At 39.0% G+C, this 19,896-nt stretch overlaps 1 protein-coding gene across 3 annotated transcripts; it reads right to left on the bottom strand.

The window, feature by feature from the left end:
- Window positions 1–62: 62 nt before the first annotated feature.
- LOC115737635 (alpha carbonic anhydrase 4-like) lies at window positions 63–19,845 on the bottom strand. Of its 3 annotated transcripts, none has more exons than XM_048282359.1 (7): window positions 19,662–19,845; window positions 17,253–17,470; window positions 16,754–16,860; window positions 16,480–16,582; window positions 15,825–15,983; window positions 360–413; window positions 63–167 (listed from the first exon to the last, which is right to left on the bottom strand). In XM_048282359.1, the coding sequence occupies exons 1-7, from the start codon at window positions 19,771–19,773 to the stop codon at window positions 78–80; spliced, it is 843 nt and encodes a 280-aa protein (XP_048138316.1). In that variant the 5' UTR covers window positions 19,774–19,845; the 3' UTR covers window positions 63–77. The 3 variants fall into 3 exon arrangements, with proteins under 3 accessions (XP_048138316.1, XP_048138317.1, XP_030525703.2); XM_048282360.1 differs by lacking the exons at window positions 63–167; window positions 360–413 and adding exons at window positions 15,184–15,488; window positions 15,684–15,737; XM_030669843.2 differs by lacking the exons at window positions 63–167; window positions 360–413 and adding exons at window positions 15,185–15,498; window positions 15,684–15,737.
- Window positions 19,846–19,896: the final 51 nt, after the last annotated feature.

The following is a 19,896-nucleotide window of genomic DNA, read 5'->3' as shown; positions in this document are numbered from 1 at the left end:
TGCGGCTTGAGATCCAGAATTGAGATTTTATTATGTCATAAGCAATTGCACAACTTCTGGCTCCACGTAAGTCTGACCTAAGCAGCACCTCCATAGACTATTGGAGTGTATAGCCAGACGGCTCTTCCCTCCAGTTGCTGAGTCGGCCTTGCATTGGATTCATATCCCTATGCAAATGGGCAAGGATCAAATTATGCGAAAAAGATGAAAGACAGATGAATGTAATCGGTCACGCGAGGGAGGACTCTGTTTTCGATCATGGTACTTTATGTTGTGTACATGTTTGTGCATCTTAAAGGAATTCAGTCAAAATTGCTGAATGTGCAATTTGAAGAAAATGAGGTTTATAGAGGACTTGCATCATGAACAGCTTCTCTCAGTGCTTCTACTTGCTCCCTCGAGACTGTCCTCACCTAATCAAAGTTCACAAAACCAGCATGTCTTCAGATCATCCATGGACCTCACGACCATATATGTTTAAGAATTGTCATGGAAAACGCGGCGTATTACCTTCCTTGCTACGGTCCACATGACGCCCTCGGTGCATGGAGGGACCGTGAGCGAACCAATGTATCTGAAGTATCTCCTGCTGAATTTGATGATCCTTGGATTTATGACCCCCAAGTCTATGTCTTCCTTCCCAAGCACTTTCACGTGTTCGAGTAACTGCCGAGATATTAAAATGGCGAAATTAAAGTGGCGAATCGAATTCCGAAGCACAAAAGGCATCTAGATGTTCACGTTCCATAGGAGCAAAGTAGGGGAAGCAAATTGCCAAAAAATAATCAGACAGATGATGCATTGCATCAGTGGGCATGGACATGCACGTATACAAGCTCAACTTTGCTTATCGCCGAGTTCAAAACATTGACATAACCTATGAGCAAGTATGATAAACATACGGTGGCTGCAGGTATAAATGAACATGTCGGTAAGGAGAGCGAGATTAAGCGGCCTTTGCACCTTTGTGAGAAAAGGGTCGGGTTGGCCATACTTGTAGACGATCCCGACAACGGCTATTTCACCTCGAGAGCTTTTATGAACTACGTGAAGCTCCATGTCATATCTGCGGAATGAATTTTGACATCACTCATCAGTACTGTGGGGGGGGTGTGGGGGAAGGCTATCCTGTTTAGTATAATTTGAGCATACTGCAGAGGTATAAATCTAGTGAAAAGTGCACGCTGCCGGCCGTTACTTCATGATGAAAACGTATCATGGTACAAACAACAAAGACGAATCCCCTGTACCTCGATCCGTTAAACGTGTGCTCGGATGGTGAATGCCAATGACACTGTAGAAGTTTGTAGCAAGTCCCGTTGATATGGATCTCCCCTGCATCTCCTTTCCACATTACCTGGTTGAAAGAGTCATTGGTAAAAACAAGTGGTAGATCAGTTTTGTTATTGAAAGATTGTCGAGCGCGCAGTTGGTTTAGAACTCGTTTCCTTAGAAGAGGTCAATCGATGGAAAGGCGGATGCCACTGTCAAACATCAGGGAACCCTGAATTGCTCATGGATAATGATCTGTAAAATCATCCTTAAAGGTTCGAACATCTTTGTGGTTAGTACTTCTTCCACTGGAAAAAAAAAAAAAAAAAAGGGAATTTCTCGAACCATTGGCTCTTCCTTCACCACGGCGACTGCGCGCCCGGGCTCGGCTACATGAGCGGACAGTCGTAAAGTCGGGAAAAAAAAATCTGATTGTTCTCAACTTCAAAGAATGAAATAGGCAATTAGGTAGCTCTTACTGTGATATCATGTCCCCTGTTGCTCACAAGGGCAGGAGCTGGTTTATAGTCTCTTCTCAACTTCCCCAAATCCGGTAACACTTGCGCTCTCTCACTGAGCAGATCGATCGGAGACTGCATTTTTCCGGCACCACAGGCTCGCCAATGCGGGTCCATCCGGCCCCATTCTTTCGGCCCTTTTCCGGTTCCTTCATCATAAGCGAATGGATGCTCATCATCTGTCCCCGGGGCAGCCCCAGTCCCCCCCAAAAAAAGGCAGAGGAAAGGAAAAGAAAAGATGTTAGCGAAGAAGTAGGCAGAAGCACAGTTCGCAAATCGGGTCTGTAACACTGCGATGTTCTGGTCTATTGTATTGTCTCTGAAATGCAGCTCGCAAAATCGAAGGCACCACAGAAACAAAATCTCCCAGCACATGTTAGTAGTGAGCCCGGAATAGGAGAGTCGGGCAAATCGATTATGCAGAATGCTAACATGTAATAAAGGATCTAATGCATATGATCCAAGAACAAAGATGCCTCGATCTTCTGTGATGAAGCATGATTCAAGTACTTCCACTCCTACATGGAGAAGAACAGGCATGTGCCTACACAAGCCATTCAGAAAGAAACAGAGAAAGAATTTGTTCCTTTTCTATTCATTTTTGTTTATGAAAATGGCATAAAAACAAATAAAAGACAAAAAAGAAGATGGTTGTTTTTCCAAATTGTTACGTTTACAAATTTTGTTTTCTACTGAATGTTTCTGAGAACTCGTTCAAAAAGGGAATTTCCCACTTATTTGGAAAGGTGTATGGCAAGCCATTTTCAGCTCTTGTGCTGGGGAATTTCTGTATAACCTGTGAAGTCACGCAGAGCAAGAGCTTGAGACTCAGAAAACAATGGCGATTCGTCCATACTAACCAGCCGCAATAACACAACAGAGAGCGGCGTGCTCAGCGTGTGCACCAGATCAAAGAAGAAGCTTCAAATGACAAAGCACCACGCTTCGTACACCCTCAGTGCAGTAGATTTTTCACCCCAAAAATTTGGAAGCTCTGTTTCCTATGAATCTTGAACCCGACGACACAGAGACTCTGACATGGAACATAGAGGGAGAGAGAGGGAGACCATACCACCTTCAGATTTGGAAGCGGCGGAGAGAGTGGGAAGAAGGCCGTGAAGAGCAACAAAAACCAGAGCCGGAGCGAAGAAGAAGACGGAGCTGCTGTGGATTGAGAAGACGCCCATTTTCCTGGTCTTCTTTATGCTTTTGCTCCTATCGCAGAAACAAATGCAGTCCAGGAGATCAAATGAGAGAACTGGGAGGGACAGCGTCAGTCATCAATAGACATGTCTTTAAAAGGTTGGCATTACATGTCTATTGCTAGTATCCGTTTTTATTAGGAATCTTGTTAGTCAAGGACAGCTGCAAGCAGCTAATTAGCAAATTCCTATGATTTTCGATGTACTAATCGATGTTTAGAAGGTAATCTTTTCCATATTAAGCATACTTTTACAAGTCTAAGTAGTGTCTTTTTAGTATTGCAAGGAGATGAGGATAAGAGAGGACAAACATTCTATAGCGAATCGAGAGATCATTGGATTTTCCTAATTAAAAAAGAAAAAGAGAGATTGCACGTCTTCTTGAATATTTTCTAATTACTTCTTTTTTCCTCTCTTTGCTTAATTTATTTTATTGTTACTTTTTATCAAATTGAAAAAAAAAAATACTATTTAAATCATATATTGCAAAAAAAAAAAAAAAAAATCCACATAGATGTATAAATAAATTAGCATTGCAACGTGAGGCACTGGTACTTGTATGATATGGTCTTCTAGCATTGTGGATTGAGCAGATGCCTGAGCAGGCCCTCGGCGTGAAAATCTGGGCCGGCCGGGGAGGACTGGATCCCGGGCACGTTCACATGATCCCCTTCGGCAGCTTGTCTTTGTCGCATGTGTTCTCGACCGGCATCAGGCGCCCTCCACACGATACCGAGCTTGGCGGAGCTAGAGAGGAGCGAGCTAAAGACGTAGGAGGCACGGAGAAAGTCGAACATAAAGATGCATTAAGATGAATGTGTTTATTAGATTAGAAAAAATAGAAGATGAATGTGATGAACTATATTACAGTTGGTCAGATAAAATGCAGGAATTTAGGATCAATCAAAGCTTGAAGGACATCATCATATAATTCTCCTAAGAAGTCTCGCTCGTGCAATTAGCTTGGTTGGTTGTCACTTACGGTGCCAGTGGTAGTTTCATGATTTCTAAAGAATATTTGCTTAAAAAAGACGATAAAGATCCCGTCTTACAAATCCAAAAGTGGCAAAACAAGTCAAAAGCAATACTCAAAGAAAACAATGCATAACACACCAACTATTTTAAAAGTTTAAGCTGTCGGATAAAAGCGTTATTTGATATTTAAATATTCTATAATTATTCATGTCGCTTGATCTGGTCTTTTGATTTAGTATTAAATGTAAAAATATTACATTGGGGAGACAAATAGGAGTTTGGAAATATTCAAACTCATGGCCCCTTACTCTGATATCATGTGAAAAATTTTATTGGGTTAAACTTACTAACATGTTATCAGAGTCAGTGATATCTCCTTCGCGAATGTTCATCCATCCCCATTAGTGAAATTTCACGCGCCGTTCGTTATCGGGCTTGCATGTGAGTTACACATGAGAGGGATATTGAAGTATTAGACACAATCCAATGATAAAATATCACGTCTCACGATCTAGAAGTGGCAAAACAGAAGTCAAAAGCAATGCTCAGAGAAAAGAAGGCATAATAAAAGCACTCCAATCAGTCCTAATTACTGGGGGATTACCTCAGTGGCCATTCTTCCCATTTGGGAAGAGAGAGGTGGGGGGTTTGAATCCCCATCTTTGGGAAGAGTGGGGTGGGGACGCATGAGGAGGGTAGGTACGTAGTGTGCTTTGTATAATAGATATGATAGGATTGAACCAGAAAGAAAAGAAAATAATACATTGCAATATCATACATTGCTTCACAAGCGCTATCTTGATCCGAAAATGATGACAGTACATGTGGCACAATTTGCTCGCAGAAGCATATAAAGATGTGATGAAGCAACCTAATTTCCAGGAAATGCGAGTTTCCCTAATTAAAATTGATCCCTATTCGATAGGAAAAAAGAAGAAGAGAGAAACAAAAAGTGGTTCATGATCACGACAATGACGGAGATTGAATTTAGGCAATAATAGATTTCATTTAGGTAAATAACATCTTGAGTTTCGGACAGTTTTTTCATAAATGCGAATCCTGTCGACGTGATTAGGTTTAATATGGTTTTTGGACATTCTTTTACTTGGTTTACCTTATAGGGCTTGAGAGTGTATTCAAATTCTCTTTATTTGTTGTTATGATGTGAAATTATTTAAAAAAAAAAAAACCTTAACCTTGCGATTAATGCACAGGTTTTTTTATTTGTTCATTCACCAAAGAATTATAAAATTTTCTATTTTGTTATCAAATACTTCAACACCTCATCTTTGGCTTGCACGTGAGAGGGGTGTTGATTGTTTGAAATATTGTCTCACATCGCTTCACAATATGAGTCCTAAATGCTCTGCACGTGATTTGCACGTGAGAGGGGGTTTTGTCCCAACCGTGAAGAGCAATAGGAACCAGAGTGAAGAAGATGGAGTTGCTGCAGATTAAAATCCACAATCATTCGTTTTTATTAGGAGTTTTGTTAAACAAGTACAGCTGCAAGCAGCTAATTAGGAAAATTCTATGATTTTCAATGTATTTAGTTCTTTGTATATTACGTCTATCCAATATTTAGAAAGTAATCTTGTTCATATAGTGTATGTATTTACAATTCTAAATCGGGTCTTTTTGTTATTGCAAGAAGGTGAGGGCTAGACAGGACATACATTAGCAAACCGAGGAAAGGAAAGCTAACCATATTTTTTATGCAAAAAAAAAAAAAAAAAAGTTCAACAATTGATAGAGCATTAAAACAAAATCAATATATTACATAAAGCGTTGAAGTATTGTCCAAACCGTGAATAGCAATAAGAACCGGAGTGAAGAAGAAGAAGAAGCTACTGCGGGTTGAGATTCTTAATATTGTCTTTTATTAGGAATTTTGTTAAACAAGTACAGCTGTAAGAAGCAAATTAGGAAAATTCTATTGTCTTCAATGCATTTAATTCTTTGTATATTACGTATATCCCATATTCCAAAAGTCGTCTTTTTCTTATATATATATATATACAAGTCTAAGTCGTGTGTTTTCTTTTCTTGTCGCTATTGTAAGAAGGTGAGGGCTAGAGAGGACAAACATTCCGTAGCAAACTGAGGAAAGGAAAGCTTAAGCACGCTGGATTCAAGTACCATATTTTTTCGACCAAAAAAAAAAAAAAAGTAACACATTTAAAAAATTATTAAAACAAAAATATTTCGCAAGTACTTTTGTTTTAAGTTTCACTCTTTGCTTAATTTATTTTATTGTTACTTTTTATCAACTGAAATTACTATTTTAACCATATATTGCAACAACAAAAAAACCCGCCCCCTCGCCCCAACACAATCCACACACACGTACTAGTATTGCGATGTGAGGGATTGAAAATTTGGATCATATGGTGTTCTAGCATTGTGGACGAATGCGATGAACTATATTGCAGCCGGTCAGATAATATGCAGGAATTAGGATCAATCTAAGGTCGAAGGACATTGTCATGTAATTCCCCAAACAAGTCTCACACATACATTAATTTCGGGTTACCTTGAAGTTGATAAGACATTCATATTAGTTTCCTAATTAAGGATATGTTACTGTCTCGAAGGTGCATTGAATACGTTGCGTGGAAGAAAGCGATCGAACAACAAAATAGACAAAACAAGTAAATAAAGCGGACACCAAATTTATGTGGTTTAGCGTAGAGACCTACGTCCATGGAAAGAATAATAACGAATTCCACCATAAATCAAGTGATACAATGGAGAATACAATCACACTCGAGTCATTCAAATACTTTTAGTGTTTTTCAGTCTCAATTACATCCAATATAACTCACAAGTGTTGAGCCCCGTAATTACTCACGAAATAATTTCTTTATCTCAAGAAGGAATTACACAAATCTTAAACTTACAAGATTTAATTGATTTCAACACTTTATGGCTTCAAGGTGCAATTTACAAGTAGAAACCTCTCTTTGATACCCTTCACAAAGAACATCTGCTTCTTATTTATAAGTAAGGGTTGGATCCAAAATAGGAAATTTTCTCTAACTACAATTAGGAAACCTATTCAAAATAGGAAATGTCACACCGATTCCACTAAGGACAGATTTCGGTAAGATTCAAAACAAATCTTATCCAATGCAAGATACAAATTCGGTCAACCCACTTCCATATTAGATTTTCTTTGATCTTCTTGTTGGACTCCAAAAGACAAAATAAGATCGCATGCTCCTTTCTTTTATCTTTACTTTCACGATCAAGATATACTTATTTTTGAAATTCAGATTTTTGCTTCGAGCTCAAACTCAAGACATTTTTAATAATCTATACCTTGACTCTACATTTGAGCCAAGTTACAATCACTTCTCTAAAAATTCAAAATTCTCTACTACTCTCCCACATCCCCCATATGCTCAAACCACGGACATCTTCGAAGTCCAGTTGCGCTTACACTTCACCATAATCGAGAATCCCATCAAAATATTAACTGCACATGCATCTTTAACTGCTCCACATGTATTCTTCAATATAATCTCCTCTACCATAGATAAAGCAAAACCACCGTTGTATCCATATATATGTACATTGTCAAAATTAGCAATTATAGCAACCGTTAGCTCTATAAGCTCCACCTTGCTACAAGTACCGTTCATGTCGATTACTTCGCTAGTATCTGCTACCTCGGGAGTTTCTAGTTGTAACTTCATCTCAAGCTGCACATTGTTCGGATCTGTATAAATACTTTTATAATCACTCCTACCCAGTAGTATTGAAGACTCGTCAAATGTAACTTCTCTGCTGATAATAACTAAATTTAACGTCGGGCTTCACAATTGCTAACCCCGCTCACCTTGTGCATAGTTTAGGAACATGCCCTTTCTTTTCTTTCCATCGAGTTTATCATTACTAACTCGAATATGACATGAACAATCAAATATTCTAATAACAGAATAATCATCATGTTACCCGACTACACTTCTTCGCAATCGATGAGGATCTATTCACTAGGTAGCTTGCCGTACTAAGTACATTTGTCAGGAATCTCCTAAACATACCAACACTAGAGAGCATTTTATGGGCTGTCTCTAGTAATGTTCTGCTCATTAATTCTGCAACATGTTGTGGTTTATTGCACTAGTGTGGTGTCTCACTATACCTTTCTTCATGCAGAATTCGTTTAACAGCTCCAAGCAAAACTCCATACTTTTACTAGTTTGCATATGCTCGATCGTTTTTCCAATTTCCTTTTCGATCAAAGCTCTCAACCGCCCGATCCCGACAACAATATCAAACTTGTGGCTTAATACAAACACCCATGTCTTCCTCGGGTAGTCATCAACAACCGTTAGCATAAATCTGACACTCTTCCTCAAAAGAAACCATGATAGCTAACGAACATCCAAATGAATTAATTTTGCAACTTCCGTGGTTTCTCTAACAGTCGCATTAAACCGCGCTTTCCGCTGTTGATCTAAATCATCACTTGCATACATTCTGTTTGTCAAAATTATAACCACACAGTAAATTGCTTTTACTTAGAATCTTCAGGCTTATCCCGCTAATATACCCCAAAATGTATATGCCACAATTCAGATTCTCGAACGGATGTGACGTTTCCATGACGAATTCTGTCATTTCTCACCTTGAAGCTCATACATGCCATTGTGCTTGATTCCTTTCATTATTACCAAAGCACCTCGAACAATTTTCATAACTCCGTATTATGAAGAATACTGAAAACCAACTAAATCCAAGGCACTCAAGAAAATCAGATTTTTCTTTAACTCTAGAACATGCTTCACTCCAGTCAATGTCCTCACAATAGTATCATGCATTTTGATTCTAACATTACCAACACCTACAATATAACATTTAGCATTTTTCCCCAATCGCACTTTATTATTATCCATGCATTGATAAGTACTAAACCAATTCCTGTTTGGTGTAGCACGAAACGAACATCCGGAATCCATTATCCAACTATCAAAAGACGAATCCTCGGTGACGGTAAAGACAAAATCAACATTATCCGAATTGCAGTTAGCTATAGTTGTAACATTATCAATAGACTAAACTCTAATTCCCTTACCCTTGTCATTTTTCAATGTAAAGCAATCCTTTTTAAGATGCCCCCTTTTGTCACGGTTCCAATAAATAGCACCATCAATTCTAGATCGACTACGTCTATTTATATTTATATTACTTTTGCTAACACCGAGTACTAGTTCTTCCTCTATTTTCACTTACTAAAGCAATAGACACATATTTGCCATATTCTTTTCTACGGATGTCCTCACTCAGAATTAAATCTCGAATTCCATCAAATGTTAAAATTATTGATTTAGAAGAATTACTAGCAGCGATATGAATAGTATTCCAACTATTAAACAATGAAAATAATAAAATCAAAGCACGTATCTCATCTTCAAAGTCAATTGAACCGAACTCAATTAACCAACGATCACATTAAATTCATTGATATAATTAGCAGCCAATGCACCTTCCCCCATCTTTAAATTAAACAGACATCGCATCAAATAGACATTGTTGATCATAGAAGGCTTCTTGTATATGTCTGATAGGGCTTTGATCAAACTCGTAGTGGTTTTCTCTTTCATGATATTAAACACGGCGTTACGGGCCGATGTCAGCCGAATAATACCCATCGCTCATCTATCTAGCAATTCTCGGTCGGCTCATTTCATCGTCTCTAGTTTTTCCTTAGACAATGGTAAGTTCAATATCATCCGACATAAATAATCTTGAATCTGCATCTTCCAAAAACCAAAATCCTTCTAATCAAATTTGTCGATTCTCACTTTTCCTTCTTCCATCGCCATTGATTCGCTTCAACTCAAGCAAGCCTAGCTCTTATACCAATTGTTGTGTGAAAGTGATTGAACAATAAAATAGACAGAACAAGTAAATAAAGTGGACACCATATTTATGTGGTTCGGCTAGAGAGACTTATGTTCACGGGGAGAGCAGCAACGATGCGATACGATGGATATTACAATAACATTCGAGTCACTCAAACACTTTTAGTGTTTCCTAGCCCCAATTACATCTAATAACTCACAAGTATTTAGCCCCGTAATTCTTCACAAAATAATCTCACAATCTCAAGAAGGAATTACATGAATCTTAAACTCACAAGATTTAACCGGCTTCAACACTCTATAGCTTCAAGTTTTAATTCACAAGTAGAAACTTCTCTTTGATACCCTTCACAAAAATATTTTCTTCTTATTTATAGATAAGAGTTTGATCCAAAATAGGAAATCTTCTCCAACTAGGATTAGGAAACCTATTCAAAATATTAAATGTCACACCGATTTCACCAATGATAGATTTTGGTGAGATTCAAAACAAATCTTATCCAATACATAATTCAAATTCGGTCAACGCACTTCCATATTAGATACTGGGTCAACTTCAAAAGCCAAAATAAGATTCCATGCTCCTTTCTCTTACTTTTAATTTCGCGATCAATATATACTTATTTGTGAAATTCAAATTTTCATTTCGACCTCAAACTCGAGACATATTTTCAACAGAATACCTAAACAAGGAACATAGATTTCAACAAGATCTTCATATAATGCCCTAGCTTAAACTCAGCTAAAAACGTGATGGCGTGCATCTCGGTGCTTTGAACATAGGTCGGGAAGTGGAGCTGATTATAGGCCTCCCTAGGTATAAATAGCCAATGAACAAATCCGAGAGAATCGAAAATCTTAGGTACTGCATCCAAGAGAAAAGATAAATGAGACAAATTAAGACTTTAATCTCGGCCGGCGGTCTAAATCGGACGGGGAAAACTGTGAAGTAATGGTTTGAAATCGAACTCAATTTGAGAACAATAGCTTGGTTGTTTCATACAGTGTCGGTGGTAGTTTTAATTGTGCCTTGGGGAAGAATAAGGATGGATGGTATAGCCAAGGAAAGTAGAGATGCCCGAGTTGGAAATTAGAGTTCTTTGCCAAAGAATTGGCAATTAGCAATGCCTAGACTGACCATCCACATGATAATCACGTAGAATCACCTCCGAGAGATCGGCTTGTACTTCTTCATGATCTCGTTAGTATGTCATCGGACTTGCTCTCGCTTTTCATCCCTAGAAATTTATAAAATCATATTCTAGTTAGTATAGGTGAAAATGACTGAAGGGTGTTTCTTTTCATCTTATAAAATCGAATCTTCTGTGGAACACAAGAAAATAAGTCAATGTCTTGGTTAGGGTGGCGAATGTGAATCCCAATTTGAAGACATATCCAACACTCATGTACATCTTTGAGTACTCGTTGTATGCCTGCTCATTAAGATTTACGTCCTCTCTAAAAGCCCGTGTAATATCATACTTATTTCCCAATAACTAATCTAAAAACTCAAGCTGTTAGATACATGTGTGGTTTAATATTTAAATACCTTGATACTCCCCTCACGTGTAAAGTGGACAGTGGCTTAAGCCAAGCGTGAAAAAATATATAATTGGAGAGGCAAATAGAAGTCTGGAAGATTTAAATTCAGGACCTCATTGCTCTGATACCATATAAGATTTTGTGGGACAACCACCAATTGTTAGTGCTATCCCATGAATCAAGTTACACATGTAAAATTTCATTCTACGTGCCTTTCGTAATGTGGCCTGCACGTGGATTGCGTGTAAGAGAATGTCAAATTATTGTCTAACATAATGTGGCCTGCACGTGGATTGCGTGTAAGAGAATGTCAAATTATTGTCTAACTTCTCTTGATAATGGGTTGTAAATGCTCTTTTGTATTCATTTAGTCTTCCTTATTAGCTTAAACTTCTGGGTTGAACTTACTAATAAAATGAATATAGAGCGAATATCGGGAACCTCTTTGTGTTGAACAAAATCATCCAATTGGCCACCGGTATGCACATGTACATTATACCCACACACTCAACTAGTATGTTCCCGATCGTGAACCTAAGCAAGATCAAAGGGTTGCTCGCAAAGAACCGATCCCAAGACTATGACAATATGCATGAATGATACGGGAACAATGGAATAGGCAAAGACAAAGACAGCATAAATGAAAAGAATTTGGAATCCACGGAGCTGGCCTTTAGCCCTGGTTCTTTCTCATGGAGCGCTCTGTAATATAGTTGGTGTTGGTAAGTCTAACTCAAAAATTTAAACTGATTGATGGACGGAGACCATATAAATGTAAAGAGCATTTTGTTAGGATGCACATGCGAGTGAGTTGTTAGAAAAATCTCACATTGGAGAATCAGTGCGAAACTCATTGGCTTAAGTTTTTGAGTGAATGTGGGTCCAAGTGGATATATTGATGGGTTTGGACTTGAACTCCCTATTGGCGATCTCCCTTGGCATTGTGGTGTAGTAACATGGGTTCGTAGGGATGAAGTTCGACATTGATGTAGAAAGATACACTAAGCTCATACGTAAGGGGGAGATTGTTAGGATGCATACGTGAATGAGCTGTGTTAGAGAAATATGACATCGGAGAATTAGTGTGGTGTAGAGTAGTTAATATTTCATAGTTGGTCCATTATTTATTGGTTTAAGCTTTTATGATCTACAAATTTTTTTTTTAATGTTTTTGAGTGAATGTGAGTTCAACTGGATATGTTAACAAGCTCGGACTTGAGCTTGTGATTTTCCATGGTGGATTTCTGCTGCGCGGTCCCTACACACATCGTCAAGCAATGTTGTATATAGAGGTAAACTCATGTTCGCGAAAGGGAAAGAAAAATTCGGTTTTTTCTAGATTGCACTATTTTATTTTGTCTTTAACTAGAAAAAAAAAATACATCATGTTGAAATTTAAAAAATAAAATAAAATCTTAAAATGAACGTGGAACGTGAGAAAATGTTAAGGATTGGCTATTTGAATCACAATTTTGTCCATGTTATATTGTGATCCCTCTAACAAACTATTTTGGGCATTTCATAGAATTTTGGGCAAAAGTTTAAAATCATAATTTTCATGTCATTTAGTGACGGTATGCTTAGACCCTAGGGTCATATAAATGAGATTGCATGTCATGTTAGATTAGTGCATTATTTTTACCCGTCATTAAATTAAGTCATGTCACATGTCATTAGTCTAATAATTCATGCATATTATATTTAGATAAGTATAGCGTATGCTTTAGTATTTTGTAAACAAGAAAAACCCAAAAATAATTGCGTAATTATTTAGAAATCGTGTGTAGATTTTGGCATAAAATTCTGATTAATATTTTGCAGATGTTTGGGAAATTGATCATTGTAAGGTCATGCTTTGCTTTGCATTTAGGTTAGCCCTATTCCTAGTGATTTTATGTATTTATTGCTTTGACTATCGAATCTTACATTATCTGATTGTGCACTCACAGGATCAACCATTGTATGTAGTGGCTTAGCTTGGGCTTAAAATCAACGAAGATTGCTTGCAAAATATTTTTAAAAATAAGTACAAAGATACCGAAAGGGTGTTAATTTAATCTAGCATAATCAAGTCCCATATCCATAAGTCTCTGGTTTGCAAAAGTAAAGTGCTCTTCCACACTTTACTTAGGTGTCTATTGGACCTGTAAATAAATGATTAGTGACAAGTGCTAATTGAAAAAAATTGCGTGCTTAATTGTTAAATTGAGTACTAAGTTACGATTGGTAGGGTTTGGGAGAGTTCGTGCTGAGCATTTGGGCTTAGTAATCCATTAGCTTTCCCTTAGGGATTTGAATTAAAACTCAAAGTGGACTTAGGGGTGGAGACAAGGTACGCTAGTAACAAGAAGTGTTAAACGTTTTTGCAAACGAGAGTTATAAGGGATGGAGTGTTTATTAGTCCTTTGTTTTGTAGGGAGATGTTGAGGTTGAAATTTTTTGTGAATATTGAAGCGGTGTTTGCATTATAGATTGTTAAGCATGCTTTTAAAGTTTTAGAACTGCACCATTGCACACACAACCTGCTGCCGGACCTGGGTTGCAATTGGGAAATACTTAGGATGGTGTCAAGAAAGATGTGACCTTGGACTCAAGACTGCGAAGCAGAAGTTGCCCTTCTCAACCCCAAAAGTTCTTTCTACGAAACTGCGTGACTATAGAATAACCTTTTGACTGTGCTGGAATTAAGAGTACTCGACCTTTGCATGCGAGACTTCGACTAGTCAGATCATCCACTTGGTCCCACTTGCTGAGCCTTTTTGTTTCTTGTGGCTTCTCGGCAGACCTTTGAAGGAAAGTACGGAGGGCTTTCTTCACATAGGAAGTTGGTGTAGCCCATTTTTTCTTTGCAGAGGAGGATGAAGCCACTGAACTTTGTTCTTTTCTTGCTCATCTCTTTCCTGTCTGCAAGGTGTTTGGCATTCGTTGTCTAGTGTATATGTGATTTGTTGGTTGACTAAATGCAAGAATGATTCCCCATAAGAATGGTAAAAAAAGATGCAACCTCGGAGCATTGGCTGTGTTTTCTCCCTCCTTAGAATTGAGATTTGTGTGTGAACTATCCCTGATGCATGACCTAAGGAATTTGTTGAGGTGTTTTACAGTCTTCAGAGCTGGAGGGTTAGTGGAAACTGGAACCTAATGTTATCCCCAGAGATCATTCCTTTTACAACCAAATGCTGATCGGTGATACGTATTTTCTGGAAATTGCTTCTGGCGATATTCGAGAGGTTTGACCGGGAAAGGAGTGGCAAGATTGATACCGATGAGTTGAGGGAAACACTGCTCAGTCTAGGATTTGCTGTGTCGCCGTTGGTTTTCTATTTGCTCGTGTCTAAGTTTGACAAAATTAGCGGGAAGAACAAAGCCATCGAATACATAACTTCATTGAGTACGTTTCTCCCGCCCGGTGTCTCTAATTAAAAATTGCGTTGTCGAAAGTTTTCCATGCTTTCTATGACTCATGATGGTCTCCAATCACATTACCTTTTGTTCCTATTTGTTGCAGATGCTGCCTTGCTGTCAAGGTGAGATCTTGTACTGAATGTCATATTTATGAACTCAATGAGTTCACCGAAATTCATGCCTGAATAAGTTTTCCATATTGCAGGGTTGACTGAAAAATTTAAGGAGAAGGATACCGCGTATTCTGGCTCAGCAACACTAACCTTTTTTTTTTTTGGGTCCGATCTCAGCAACACTCACTTACGAGGCCTCTATGTTGGCAGTTCTTCCTTTCCTCGTCGCCTAGTGTGGAAGTCGATTTCAGATGTCAAAATCTCGGTCAGATCGGACATTTTCTTTTCTTTTCTGACAGCGCAGCTTCTTGTTTTTATCCACCTGGTCTCTGTATCTACTTATCAGTACGATTTAGTACACAACATGTTTGAGTTGTGTCCAACGCGTGGCGTGATATTCCTCTTCAAAATGAAATAGTATGTTTGGATTGCATATGTTTCAGGATGTGATGTAATAAAAGACAGTCTTGAAGCTGGGAAAATATTCATTAGGACAAATTCTGGCTTTCACCTAAGCAGCACCTCCATTATCTCTTGGAGTGTATATCCATACGGCTCTTCCATCTAGTCGCTGAGTTGGCCTTGCATTAGCTTCATATCCCTATTTAAATGGACAAGCATCAAATAAGGCAAGAAAGATGAAAGATGTCTCTAATCAGTCACACGAGGGAGGACTGTCTTTTCGATGGTGGGGCTATATGGCGTGTACATGTTTGTGGAAATATGAAGAGAATAAGTATCAATTCTTATCAAAGGAATCACCAAGTCTTTATAGAGAACACTTACATCATGAACAGCTTCTCTCAGCGCTTCTACTTGCTCCCTCGAGACTGTCCTCACCTAGTCAAAGTTTACAAAACAGCATGCCTTTCAGATCATCCATGGACCCATAGGACCATGAATCGTCATGGAAATCTAGTCTATTACCTTCCTGACAATTGTCCACACGACTCCCTCAGTGCAGGGAGGGACCGTGAGAGAACCGATGTATCTGAAGTATTTCCTGCTGCCGAATTTGATGATCCCTGGATTTATGACCCCCAAGTCTATGTCTTCCTTCCTAACTACTTTTATGTGCTCGAGTAGCTGCCAAGAGATTAAAATGGCGAAACGAAATCAGAAGGGCAAGAGGCATGAGGCAGAGACCACATGGTCCATTCTATTAGACTGGATCTTCAGGTTCCACATGAGAAAAGTTGGTGAAGCAAATTGCAAAAAATAATCATACAGACAGATGCATTGCATCAGGGAGCATTAACATGCATGTATACAAGCTCAACTTTTGCTAATGGCTCTGTTCAAAGCATTCGCCTAACCTATGAGCAAGTATGATAACGATACGGCAGCTGCACATATAAGGAGACTGGATCTTCAGGTTCCACATGAGAAAAGTTGGTGAAGCAAATTGCAAAAAATAATCATACAGACAGATGCATTGCATCAGGGAGCATTAACATGCATGTATACGAGCTCAACTTTTGCTCATGGCTCTGTTCAAAGCATTCGCCTAACCTATGAGCAAGTATGATAACGATACGGCAGCTGCACATATAAGGAGAGTGAAATAAAGCGCCCTTTGCACCTTTGTGAGAAAAGGGTCAGGTCGGCCATACTTGTAGACAATCCCGATAACGGCTATTTCTCCTCGAGAGCTTAAATGAATGATGTGAAGCTCCAAGTCATATCTGCATGATGAATTTTGACATCACTCATCAGTTGTAAGGGGGAAAAAACTGTCTTGTTTAGTGCAATTTGTGCATACTGCAGAGAAAGTAATCTACTGAAAAGTGCACATTGCCCATTACTTCGCAAGGAAAACGGATCCTGTACAAACAACAAAGACAAATCCTCTGTACCTCGATCCGTTAAACGTGTGCTCGGATGGCGAATGCCAATGACACTGAAGAAGTTTGTAGTAAGTCCCGTTGATGTTGATCTTCCCTGCATCTCCTTTCCAAGTTACCTGGTTGAAAGAGTCATTGGTAAAAACAAATGGTAGATCAGTTTTATTATTGAAAAATTGTCGAGTACACAGTTTAGAATTTGTTTCTTAAGAAGAGGTTAATCAATGGAAAGGCGGATGCCAATGTTAAAACATGGAAATTGAATTGCTCATGGATAATAATCTGTAAAATCAGCCATAAAGGTTCGAATAACTTCATGGTTTGTACTACTTCCACTGAAAAAAGGAATTTCACAAATCATTGGCTTTCTTTCACCACGGTGACTGCGTGCCCGGGCTTGGTTACACGAACGGACAGTCATCTCATCGATAAAAATCGGATTGTTCTCCACTTTAGTTGTGCATGACACCACTTCAAAGAATATGAAAGGCAACTGCTAGGTAGCTCTTACTGTGATATCATGTCCCCTGTTCCTCACAAAGGCAGGAGCTGGTTTATAGTCTCTTTTCAACTTCCCCAAATTTGGAAAGACTTGCACTCTCTCATTGAGCAGATCAATCGGAGACTGCAAATTCCCAGTGCCACATGCTTGCCAACGCTGGTCGATCTGGCCCCATTCTTTTGGCCCTTTACCGGTTCCTTCAATGTAAGTGAATGGGGTCTCATCATCTGTCCCAGGCCAGCCCCAACCCCCACGAAACAGTAGCGGAAAGCAAAAGAAAAGATATTAGCGAAGAAGTTGACAGAAGCACAATTTAGAAATCGGGTCTGTAACACTGCCCGTAAAGTAAGACAGCTGACTCTATTTATCTGATGTCATTGTCTATACTCTTGAATGCTCCTGACAAAGCCAAATGCACCAAAGAAACATAATCCTAACACATGTTAATAGCATGCACAGATTAGGAGTCGGGCCAATCGATTTCCCAGACTGCTAAAATGTAAGAAAGGATCTAATTCAGATGATCCATAAACAAAAGTGCCTCAATTTTCTCTGATGAAGCATGATCCAAGTACTTCACATCTACAGGAAGAGAAGTTGTAATGTCACATGGGAAAACAGGCATGTATGTACCTACATGAACCAATCAGGGGGAGAAAGACAGAGAGAGTTTATTCTTTCTCTTTTGTTTCTTGTGCAATAATGGGTGCCTGGGTCACTTACAGACTCCAAGTTGCATAGGATGAAGAGCTTCACACATCTAATTTCACGGCGGTCTTTCGGATCCGCTGTAGTCGGCTAATCATCGGGGCAAGAGATTTGCCTTCGTCGAGACATTGCACAAAAAGCCATGCTTCTCGAGGTTTAGTTTGGTATCGAGTCTTTACTAACAAGGCATCACCTTGCATTTATAATATGTTCTTTTCTTGTTCTCAATATCACAAAGGAGACCATTTGGCTGAAATTGGATCTGAGAACAGAACAACATGCTCAAAGAGCAAAAATTCCCCAAAAGAACTCTCACTTGTAGGTTAAATCTAAATTTTTCCTCCAACTTTTATTTGTCTAAAAAAAAATGCAAACTTTCACTTTAATCTCATATCTCTCTATAATCTCAAATCTATCTCACGTGAAAATATCGCCATTAGTTTCTTCAAAATTATCAACATCAAGGTTAATCAGTGGTTCATTATTAAAATCTGCATTTTTCACCAGCACTCTCACCTTCAAATGGAATAACAACAGGCTCCAATATTGATAATTTTGAAGAAATAGGTGACGATTTTTCGATGCATGGCAAATTTGAGACTAAAGTGAAAGTTTGTGGTTTTATTTTTTTTTTAAGGCAAAAAGAATTCAGGAGAGAACAGGTATTGAATCTAAAATTGAAGGTTTTTTCCAGTGAGTTAGGCGGGTGGAAACAGGGAAAAGCGAGACTTCAACTTTTGAAAGCAGACAACTCTCCAAGATGCCATGCTGAGATGTCGGGCCAAGGGAAAATGAATCCCAGATTACAGCGCCTCCTAAGAAAAGAACCTTAAACTTTTCCTTATTCCTAGTAATACTACACAGATCCAAACATGGGATGCTAATTGCTGCTATATCAACCGTTAAATCACGTGGTTGAGAGTCTCAAGATCAATATTTTATGCCTAATCCTATGAAGCTGGACGACCTGTTCATCGTTCGAAGCAGTTTCCAAGCAAGTGTCAGAGATCTCAACGTAAACAAAAATTTTGAATCACGAACGTCAAGAACAACAGCGTTGGCTCGATCTCCAGATACAGTCGCAGCCTCGCAGGTGTGGAGGCAAAGGAAGAGGCATGAGGGACAACAGAGAAAATGGCATGAAAGTAAGAAACAAATAAAAAGAAGAAGGCGGAACGCACGCGAGTCTGGAATTGACATTTAGTTTCAAATTTCGTTTTTGCTGAGTGTTCTTGAAAACTCATTCACAAAAAGAATTTCCCACTTCTTCGCAGTAATTTCAATATGAAGTTTTTTTGTGCGCATTTTCATTTTCTTCCTTCCCCGGCAGGTTTAAGAGAGATTGATGATGGGTATGGTTGCTGAGGTCCAAAGTTGATCCGCTTCGACACGCGATGCAAACCCAGATGAAGTCACGCAGAGCGAGAGCTTGAGACTCAGAAAACAATGGCGATCCGTCCACAGTAACCAGCAGCAATAACACAACAGAGAGCGGCGTGTCGAGCGTGTGCACCAGATCAAAGACGAAGCTTCAAATGACAAAGCATGACGCTCAATACACCCGCACAATGCAGTAGATTTTCACCCCAAAAAATTTGGAAACTTGTTTCGGATGAATCTGGAACCAGACGACAGGAGACTCTGACATTGAACACAGACGGAGAGAGAGAGAGAGAGAGAGAGAGAGAGAGAGAGAGAGAGAGACTATACCGACTTCAGATTCAGAAGCAGTGGAGAGAGTGAGAAGAAGACCGTGAAGAGCTACAAAAACCAGAGCCGGAGCGAGGAAGACGAAGCTGCTGCGGACTGAGAGGACCCCCATTTTCCTCTTCTTTATGCTCTGCTCCTGCGAGACTCCTGTCACAAACGCGAAATATATGCACTCAAGTAGGAGACCGGAGAGATTCGTGAGAGGGACAGGTGCCTGTCGTTATCAGGAAAAATG

Source organism: Rhodamnia argentea, chromosome 7 (assembly GCF_020921035.1).
Source record: "Rhodamnia argentea isolate NSW1041297 chromosome 7, ASM2092103v1, whole genome shotgun sequence".
NCBI lineage: Eukaryota > Viridiplantae > Streptophyta > Magnoliopsida > Myrtales > Myrtaceae > Rhodamnia > Rhodamnia argentea.
The sequence above is the reverse complement of the archived record's forward strand: the minus strand, read 5'-3'. Positions and strand labels throughout refer to the sequence as shown.